Source organism: Oncorhynchus masou, chromosome 8 (assembly GCF_036934945.1).
Source record: "Oncorhynchus masou masou isolate Uvic2021 chromosome 8, UVic_Omas_1.1, whole genome shotgun sequence".
Lineage (NCBI taxonomy): Eukaryota > Metazoa > Chordata > Actinopteri > Salmoniformes > Salmonidae > Oncorhynchus > Oncorhynchus masou.
The window spans coordinates 28674191-28684401 of NC_088219.1; the positions used below are offsets into that span (position 1 = coordinate 28674191).

The 10211-nt window shown below is 43.8% G+C and overlaps 1 protein-coding gene across 1 annotated transcript; it reads right to left on the bottom strand.

The window, feature by feature from the left end:
* Positions 1-1990: 1990 nt before the first annotated feature.
* Positions 1991-9547, bottom strand: tmc2a (transmembrane channel-like 2a). Its single transcript, XM_064971135.1, has 20 exons — positions 9508-9547; positions 9297-9335; positions 8562-9003; positions 8124-8276; positions 7790-7880; positions 7608-7689; positions 7329-7435; positions 7133-7231; positions 6757-6899; positions 6379-6526; positions 6001-6189; positions 5572-5751; positions 5094-5252; positions 4856-4984; positions 4659-4726; positions 4274-4513; positions 3943-4068; positions 3725-3803; positions 3042-3168; positions 1991-2214 (listed from the first exon to the last, which is right to left on the bottom strand). Exons 1-20 carry the CDS (start codon positions 9545-9547, stop codon positions 1991-1993), a joined length of 2865 nt encoding a protein of 954 aa, XP_064827207.1.
* Positions 9548-10211: the final 664 nt, after the last annotated feature.

A 10211-nucleotide genomic window follows, 5' to 3' on the forward strand; every position in this document is an offset into this window, starting at 1 on the left:
CCAGAAACCCTAGACCCACTCCAATTTGCATACTGCCCTAACATATCCACAGATGACGCACTCTATTGCACTCCACACTGCCCTTTCCCACCTGGACAAAAGGAACACCTATGTGAGAATGCTATTCATTGACTACAGCTCAGCGTTCAACACCATAGTGCCCTCAAAGCTCATCAATAAGCTAAGGACCCAGGGACTAAACACCTCCCTTTGCAACTGGATCCTGGACTACCTGACGGGCCGCCACCAGGTGGTAAGGGTAGGTAACAACACATCCTCCACGCTGATCCTCAACATAGGGGAGGTCAGAGACCTGGCCATGTGGTGCCAGGACAACAACCTCTCCCTCAACGCCCCCATTCTCATCGACGGGGCTGTAGTGGAGCAGGTTGAGAGCTTCAAGTTCCTTAGTGTCCACATCACCAACAAACTAACATGATCCAAGCACAACAAGACAGTCATGAATAGCACACAACAAAACCTATTCCCCCTCAGGAGACTGAAAATATTTGGCATGGGTCTTCAGATCCTCAAAAGGTTCTACAGCTGCACCATTGAGAGCATGGTTGCATCACTGCCTGTTATGGAAACTGCTCGGCCTCCAGCCGCAAGGCACTACAGAGGGTAATGTGTACGGCCCAGTACATAGGGCTAAGCTTCCTGCTATCCAGGACCTCTATACCAGGCGGTGTCATGCACCCAAAAATTGTCAAAGACTCCAGCCACCCTTTTTGTTTGTTTAAAAAAGTGCATTGTTAGTTAGAGGCTTGTAAGTAAGCATTTCACTGTAAGGTCTACACCGGTTGTGTACAGTGTATGTGACTAATACAATTTGATTTGATTGATTTGAATGTTAGAAAACTTTGTTTTCTGAGCCGCAGTTGTCTTGATTGTGTTGTTCACTACTCAACAACACACCTTGCAGTGTGTCTCCACCATTCATTTCTCAAACCCCTCAGAGCCTGAAAATCCCTCAAGCGAACCTTGTTCAACCACAACAGATTTAGCATACTAGTGCCTGTGTTAAAGATTACAGTAAGAAGCAGAAATGCTGCAAATCAGTGGTTATGTAGTGGGTTGGATTGCAGTGATGTCTGATGTTCTCCTCCAACACAATAAAAGTGATGAGCATTTCACGACATACAATGAAGACGTGTTGTGTTAACAAAATGTTAGGTCAAAGTCAGATTCATTGAGTGAAATACAAAGTCAGTAGGCATGTGCAGTACGTGAATAAAAGGTTGAAATGTGTTTTCCCAAACCTTTCCAAACACAACCATTCCAAATCTGTTATTCCAAGCCATTTCAAACACAAGGCAAACTCAATAAAGACACAATAGCAGTTGAATAATTGTATATCTCTTTATACACTGAGTGTACAAAACATTAAGAACACCTTCCTAATATTGAGTTGCCCCCCCACACATGGATGCCGGCCCACGTTGTCTCCAATGCTTGTTGTCTCCAATGCAACCCACAGTTGTGTCAATGATGTCCTTTGGGTGGTGGACCAGTCTTGATTACACACAGGAAACTGTTGAGAGTGAAAAACCCGTTCTTGACTCAAACCAGTGCGCCTGGCACCTACTACCATACCACATTCAAAGGCACTTAAATCTTTTGTCTTACCCATTCAACATCTGAATGGCACACACACACAATCCATGTCAAGTCTTAAAAATCTTTCTTCAACCCGTCTCCCCCCCTTCATCTACACTGATTGAAGTGGATTTAACAAGTGACATCAATGAAGGATCACAGCTTTCACCTGGATTCACCTGGTCAGTCTATGTCATGGAAAGAGCAAGTGTCCTTCATGTTTTGTACACTCAGTGTACAGTCCCAACCTAATCCAAAATGTGAATTTGTTCTTAAGCAATAGTAGCTCAAATCCAACACTTTCTTGTACAATTCAATACATTTGCAAATTCTTTAGTTAAACAATTGTTAGATTTACAAAAAATCTTGACTTTTATTTTTCATCTGGGTGCTAGCGTCTTGGAGGTGGCTGTCCTCTCCCCCGTCCCCGCCCTGGTCCCCCTCCTGGCCCCTGCTGACCATTTCCAGGCAGAGGTCCAGGCCCCCGGGGACCCGGGGGGCGGGTCACTGCGCCTCGAGCGTTGGGATTTGGTGATGACAGGGACACGTCTTTCTGCAGGTTCACATCCTTGCCTGCAGTTCCTGGCCTCACCTTTGTAGACTTTCCACCTTGGTCTGCTTTATTGTCTGGTCAGGGAATACATAGAGGGAGTGCATTGCCTCAAAGTCTAAACAAGTACAAACATATTTTTGCTCATGCAACCTGGACATAACATAGTAAATCCAGGACTCTCCAATTAGTATGATATGTTATGTTCTGTATGGTATGTAATCATTTGTGGATGTCCATCATAAATTTCGTATGATATGTTACGAATTCCCAACTTGCACATTGTACAATATGTTACGAATTTGCTAAACTTATGATATGATACAAATTCCAATTTGTGGTGGCTAACATTATCTAGGTGGCTAGGTGGTTAACGCTAATGTTGGCTAGGTGGCTAGAGTTAGCTATGGTTTAGAGGTTAAAGTAAGGGTTAATGTTAACGGTAGGAGTTAAGTTAAAGGGTTAAGGTTAGGGAAATGGCTAGCTAACATGCTAAGTAGTTGCAAAGTAGACAACAGTTGTAAGTAGTTGCAAAGTTGCTAATTAGCTAAAATGCTAAATTTCCATAGGTGATGAGATTCGAACACGGAACCTTTGGGTTGCTAGATGTTTGCATTATAAACCTACCCATCCACCCCAACCAATCACCCTATTTTTGTTTTTGCCTTAAGTAACTTTCTGTTTTATGTAACCATACCAAACAGAACATATTATATTCATTTGAGTGTCCCCGGAGTTATGTTTACCATGTTACGTCTAGTCTATGAGACCAGACTGGCTCATGATATCATTGATTTCAGCCATATTTAACATTAGGTCAAACAAGATCACCTGCGTTGCACTATCGGAGCTAAGGCTTCATACACATTTGAAGTGAAGGTGTGATGCTCACCTGCACCTGTCTCTGGTGGGGGAGCTGGGGGCAAGAGAGAGCGGTTGGGGAGCAGGTCCTCCAGGTCCTTCATGACCTGGTCTGTGCTTTCAGTGTTGTTCCTCCTGTTCTTCTCCTCATCTCTTGCCTAAAGAGAGACAGAGAGTGTGTGTGTATGTGTGTGTGTGTGTGTGTGTGTGTGTTTGTGTGAGTGGTAGATGAAAGATAGATATATACATGTAGATAGATCGATGATAACGAGCAAATTAGTATTATTTAAATACCGGTCAAAGGTTTTAGAACACCTACTCATTCAAGGCTTTGTTTTTTTATTTAGTATTTTCCACATTGTAGAATAATAGTGAAGACATCAAAACTATGAAACGGTTGGAAAAGCATTCCAGGTGAAGCTGGTTGAGAGAATGCCAAGAGTGTGCAAAGCTATCATCAAGGCAAAGGGTGTGCAATAAAATATATTTTAATTTGTTTCACACTTTTTTGGGGACTACATGATTCCATATGTGTTATTGCATAGTTTTGATGTCTTCACTATTATTCTACAATGTAGAAAATAGTTTTTAAAAAGAAAGACCCTTGAATGAGTAGGTGTCCATCCATGAGTAGGTGACTGGTAGTGTGTATATTCACCACATAACATTTTTTTTACGTGAGACTGAATTAATTTGAAAAACCCTCAGACTCACCATCTGCATCTTCTTCTTCAGCTCCGCATTGGCATGTTGGTACGCCTCAGATACCGAGTTCAAATAGTAGATAGCCAGTCTGTGGGGAAGTACATATCCATCTGTTTACAAATGTAGATATGCAGTATCCTAATATATATATATATATATATATATATATTATGTGTGTGTGTGTGTGTGAAGTGAACATATGTGTAGCTATATACTTTTCTACTCACACCATCAGTAGCACAGCTGGTATAATGAGGCCAGGGTTGGCTGCGTAGCCCATCAGTGTTCCCAGAAAGGCAGGCAGGTCCAGGTCTATCGTCTCCATGATGACATCAAACATCTTGGCCTTCCCACTGTGGAGATCACAGATTGTGTGAGTATGTATTTGTGATTTGTTTTTTTTTGTAAGTATGTAGCGACAGTTATGTGTCCTTACATATTGTATATTGCTTGTCTGTGTTTATGCGTAGAGATGTGAGTGCATTTGCAGGGATTCTCCTCTGTGAATGTGTATGTCCTACAGAACAGTAAACATGCCTGTGTGTATGTGTGTGTTACCTGAATGGCCCACAGTCAAAGGAGGGTGGCAAAGTCATGATGGTGTAGACCACAGGCAGTAGACTGAGAAAGAGGATGAGAAGGAGGAGGCCCATGTAGAAGTTGTTGGATTTGGAGGCTTTGAAGACCCTCTCATGGGGCACGTTAGTGGCCATTACGGCCCAGCACTGGTAGTACATGGAGGAGAGGAGACGCAGGACGTTTATCCCTACCAGCCCTGGAGCATAGAATGCACCCATCCTGAAAGAGAGAGAGAGAGAGAGAGAGAGAGAGAGAGAGAGAGAGAGAGAGAGAGACACGCACGCACACACACACACAGGGTCAGCGAAGGGAATATACGACATGAGTTCTATAGTTCTACAACCAGAATAGAAATATCTCTTACCAGATCATTCCTTGGTTGAAGACCAGACCAAGAACGTTGCCACTGATGTCAAACTCTCCATACGATGGCTACAGAGGGAGAGACAATCCATATCAAAAACAGTGGTTCAAACTTCTGCCTGGCAACAAAAACGTAGACCTCATCCCCGCCAATAGACAAGATAAGACATTTGTAACAATGACCAGTGGAGCACGTACATATGTGGCTTCGAGGTCCCAGCACCAGCAGTAGTTGAGGAACCTGACAATGACAGCCCGCGCAAAGTCACCAATCAGGATGGTCAAGTAGGTCACCTGGATGTCTGACACGGTCAGCTTCACAAACTCCTGTCGCATGATGAACATCACAGACAGGGCTTCACAAAGGTACATCGCATACAACAGAAACAATTACCATATCACACCAGAGATGAGGATATCAGTAAGGTGTCAGTACTATGCCGACGGCGGTCTCCCAGCATGGCCCCCTGATGACGTCAGAGGGGTCCATGGGGGGCGGGGTGGTGTCCGTGTCATTGTTGTAGAGGGTGAAGTTAGCGTAGTATTCCTTCTGGGCCCAGATGGACGCATTCCTAATGGACACCTCCTCCTCAAGCTGAGTGGAAGGAAGGAAGCCATCGAATCACAGGTCATCCATTACAATGCACTACCCATTCATCCCAATGACAATGCACCTCTCTGAGGAACATCAGTCCTAAGAGTATGAAACCAATCCCTCACTACAGGATGCACTGGGTTGTTTACAGAATACGGAACTCAACCGTCCCAGTATTAAACCTTATCCTTCTCGTTGACGCTTTCTTATTATCCCGAAAAGGATCCTGTAATCCCGCTCTCAGTGTAGATTTAAGATGAACAAGAAAGAGCTAACGTCTGGTAGTGGCATAAAGAAGTGTGAGGCAGCCTTACAGTACCTTGTTGTTGACCTCATCAAACAGGGCAAACAGGAAAGTGTAGAGGTTTCCCAAAAAAAGGGCAAAGATGCGCCCCAGCTGCCATTTGAGGGCGATCCGGGGGTGGTACTCCTCCAGCTCAGCGATGGTCTCAAACAGGGGGGGACACACCAGGCCCAACAGGGACATGATGAGCTCCAACTACACAGTGGGACAATGGGAGGAATCATACCATCTCTCCACTACACCATCACTTTACACAACACCATATGATCAAACATATTTCGGTGATGAAATAGAGAGGGAAGTTTGTTTAGTCATTAATGAATGAGATTTTTTTAAATGCTACACTATTATGACATAATATCACTATAATTTATTCCAAATAGAAACGGATTCCATTGGTTTCAAAGGATGTACATGGCATCAACACCATTCTCCAAGCATTACCTCGTTTTTCTCGTACCAGCTCAGGTCGTCCCTGTTGGCAAATTCCTGGGACCTCTTCACCACAAAGAAGATGAGGTAGCCACTTCCTCCCAGGCAGCAGATGATCATGAAGTTGGCCAGCACACGCAGGAACCTCCTCAGGTGGATGTTCTCATCCTTTTGGTTCTCCTGCTCATCCACGATGGACTCCTGCACTCAGACAGACAGAAAGACAGTTAACTTATGGGCCACTAACATGTGGTGCTGTGTAGTTAGTGGGAAATAATCTATGTAATTATATTGGATTGAATACAGTAAAGAATACTCAGAAGAACATCATTCAAAAGATCAGACATTGTGATGAAGTTGCAAAAATAGTACACAGGTCTCCATGGTTACCTTGAAGCTGGTGGTGATGGAGGCGTACTTGTTGTCAGCCGTCTCGGCGTTGCCGATGAGGTAATCCCAGCTGGTGAACATCTTCCAGGCAAAGGTGAACTCCCCGTCATCTCCGTCCCCTCCCCCCACGTCAGCATTCTTAGCCATTCTATCAAAACATATATGAATGACAGTGGGGAAAGGCCGTCATCCATTTTCAGATCAAACACCATGAACAAACAAAATTATGAGTATATATTTGTTTAATTTGATCCCCATGAGCTTTTGCAGAAGCAGCAGCTACTCTTCCTGTGGTCTATCTTGATGTGTTAAGCTGTGTTTGACATATGTGTGACATGGGATCATATTTTATAATTGGGGGATTGGGTGGTGACTCACGTTCGTATCACCACCATCAGGCTGTAGCCAAAAGTCCCCACTCCTACCATGAGGTAAGACAGCGGAAGGCGGAACTTCAGCAGCCCAATGGTCCTCTGGTTGTTGTAGTAACCATAGAAGAGGACTGAGTATTTGCAATACCCCTGAGAGAGAAAGAAGTGATTGCAGGTGATGAACTGCGCTCTTATAGTGTACCGATAAACTGTGTCTTCTGATCTTCACGGGTGTCTCCAGACCCATGCTGATAATTTAAATAGTACAATATGAAATATCATCACATCATATGAGCCTGAACTCTTTGATATGGTAATATTTGATAGGCTTTCATGCAGCGTAAATAGAGGGTAGCCTATCTCGACTGCGTGTGTTAACCCACGTTGAAGTCCATAAGGACAGAGTAGTCTTGAGCAGTGGGCTGCTCAGCTCTGGGCACTGTCTTTCTGGGAATGGATCCATACGGAAGTCCCATCAGAACCTGGAGCCATAAAACATTTCAATAATGATTGATAGACTGCTAGAGTATACATTAGAGTTGTATCTATGTGTTAAGACTCTTTGTGAGGCGGTTTTACCTCTGGGATCACAACCAGTCCGAAGGTTAAGCCAAAGAGGACCATGTTCATGCCATACATCCAGCGCAGGAAGATGAAGTAGGAAGCAACTGAGGACCCAAAGTGACCTGAGGGGAGAGAAGTGATAGTGTTTCTTCACTAAGTTGTAGCGTTCAACTGTCATTCAACTGGCCTTTGTCAATCAGCTCAGTATATTACTTTATCTTGTGTTGTGACCTGTGTTCAGGAATATTTTCAGTATGTTTGTGTTTCTAAAGTGTGGAGTATCAGGTAACTCACTTTCAACCTCTTTTATCTTTCGTTCCCATGGTATGCAAGTCGTTTTGAAATTCTCAAAATCTCTTTGGAATTTGATCCATTTCTGGCGAAAAAGAAAGACAATCATTATTATAGCCTCGTATTTTGACAACCACAAAAAGCTAAATGGCAGAAAATCATATATTGTGCTCATGGTTCCATACCTTCGTCATCATGACTTTATAAGCATAAAACTTCCTGCCTTTTCCTTTTCCCAGAGCCCCTTCAAATTTATCCACAAATTCTTGACATTCTCTGAGAACAAATCCTAAGGTTAGCAACAGAACAGTCAAGCTCAAATAAATTGATAAAATTAACAAAATAGGGAAATAATTCTGACAGGAGGTGTAGAACTTTAAAATGGGGTAAAAAAAAACACAGCTATGATCAATGAATAGAGCTAATTATTATCTGAAAGTGTATCTCAACTTCATCCTGACAGCATATGTCATTTTTCCAGTAGCCTATGAGAGTGCAATCAGTCAACTTGCTCATTACTTCAGATGTACCAGCCTCCTCTTCATTCGCCAGGGCTTGTTCCTCATAATAGCTATGACCTTCTTCTTCTCCTCCACCTCCTCCTTCAGTCGTTCCATCTCTCCCTCTGACATGGACTCTTCCTCTGAGTCTGTGTTCGAGTCTGTGTCTGAGCTGGGAATTAGATAGAAGACATTGGAAGGGAGACCGAGTGGAGCAGAGAGAGTGGAAGACAGATTGTTAGGAGAGAGCGATCGAAGAGAAAGAGAGGTCAGTGATGGAGAGAGACAGAGAGAGAGAGTTGGAAGGGTTAGAAAGATGGTCCCTCTATTTCTCTTGGTGCAAAGGTAGCAAATATTGTATAATACAGTTAAATAAGGTATTTGACCCATTATTTTGATTCCTGCGCTGTTTAGTACGACGTTTAGAATCTTGGGCCCTGATTTCCACTCAAGATACCTGCTCTCTTTCTTCTTCTTCTTCTTCTTGTCCTTCTCGTCTTCCTTCTCCTTTCCTTTGCCCTTCCCTTTGGCCTCTCCTTTCTTATCTTTGGTCTCCTCTTCTTTCCCCTTCTTTCCCGTGGCTCCCTTCTTGTTTCTCTTGTTCCCCTTCTCCTCCTCGCTGTCCTCGTCATTGTCCTGGGCCTTTCCTCCTTTCTTTTTGTTTGCTGCTCCTTTATTTGCTGCTCTTCCTTGTCTTCTCTTGGGGGTGTCATCCTCACTTTCGTCGTCGGTGTCACGTGACTTAGCAGCCTTCTTCTTGTTGGCTCCTCTGCGGTTTCTGGGGGCCTCCTCTTCCTCCTCGTCCTCATCATCCTCATCAGCTGGCTTTTTGCCCCTGCCACGGGCTCCTCCTCTGCCAGCTGCCGGTCTTCTGTTCCCTCTCCTTCGACTGGTGTCATCTGTATACACACACACACACACACACACACACACACACACACACACACACACACACACACACACACACAAAATGTATGCGCGAGAACACACACACAACAGCTCAACACATGCAGGAATATACACTTTCAGCACAATGTAAAAAAAACACACTAATACAGATAGAGCTGAAGCTTTTTAAATATCAGGTCAATTCTAACAGCCGGTGTCAATAGCTGTCCTCCTCCTTCACAGAGAAAGACACCACTATAAGCTCTGCTTTATACGGGTCAGGTGAGAACTCATCTCCGCTTACCCTCACTGTCACTCACGTCCCCATCGATCTCGATTCCAACTAAATGACAACGCAAACAAATAAATGTCCACCACTCATTCAAACATCTCTAAAACGGCCCAGCATGAATCTATAAAGGCATTTTGCATTTGCATCTCATATAAAGTCTTTATATCACCTCAAAGCCAGAGCATAAAAACATTAACAACTGAGATGCTGAGTCTCAACTCACCATCCTCAATCTTCGCCGCCACGTCACTCTTCCTAGGCATGGTGGTTGGTGTGAGATATTCTCTGAAGGTACTGGGACTTTAACTGGACTGAATGCACCAACCCCTACCCAGGAACACAGAGCCAGAGCTCTACCGGGACCTGTACCTCGCTCTAGTAACTAACTCCCCATCACTATGACAACTACAGCATGTGACCTGCCTCCATAGGTGTTATATTGTTTTCCTGAAACAAAAACATGATATCATAGCTGCAGACATCAAGGAGTGTGTAACTTAATCACAGCAACAACGACAAAAAAGTTCCAGCATGATCTGGTGTTGGTTTTCTTAAATAAAACCCAGAGAACCCCCATAGGGAACCTGAGGAACCATTTCAGTGGACAGCACCTGTGTCAGACAGAAGGTTAAGGGAGTGGACCTTCTCTACGGTCCATATAGCAGCAGAAGGACAAGGACATTTAAACAGTTAGAGACACTCTCACTCGTCTGGACATCAGACACCATGACCACACACAGACCAAGACGAACAGCCTTAAAGATTTAATGAAGGTTTAGGTTTCCTTTTCAAGACCCATTAGGCAAACCTCAAACACATTAGACACATCTTACATATTACATTTGCTATTGATACAATGCCTACAGAATATTGGAAAGCTATTGCCCACAATGACGGAGTGTGAATGTACAGCGGTATGTGTAGTAA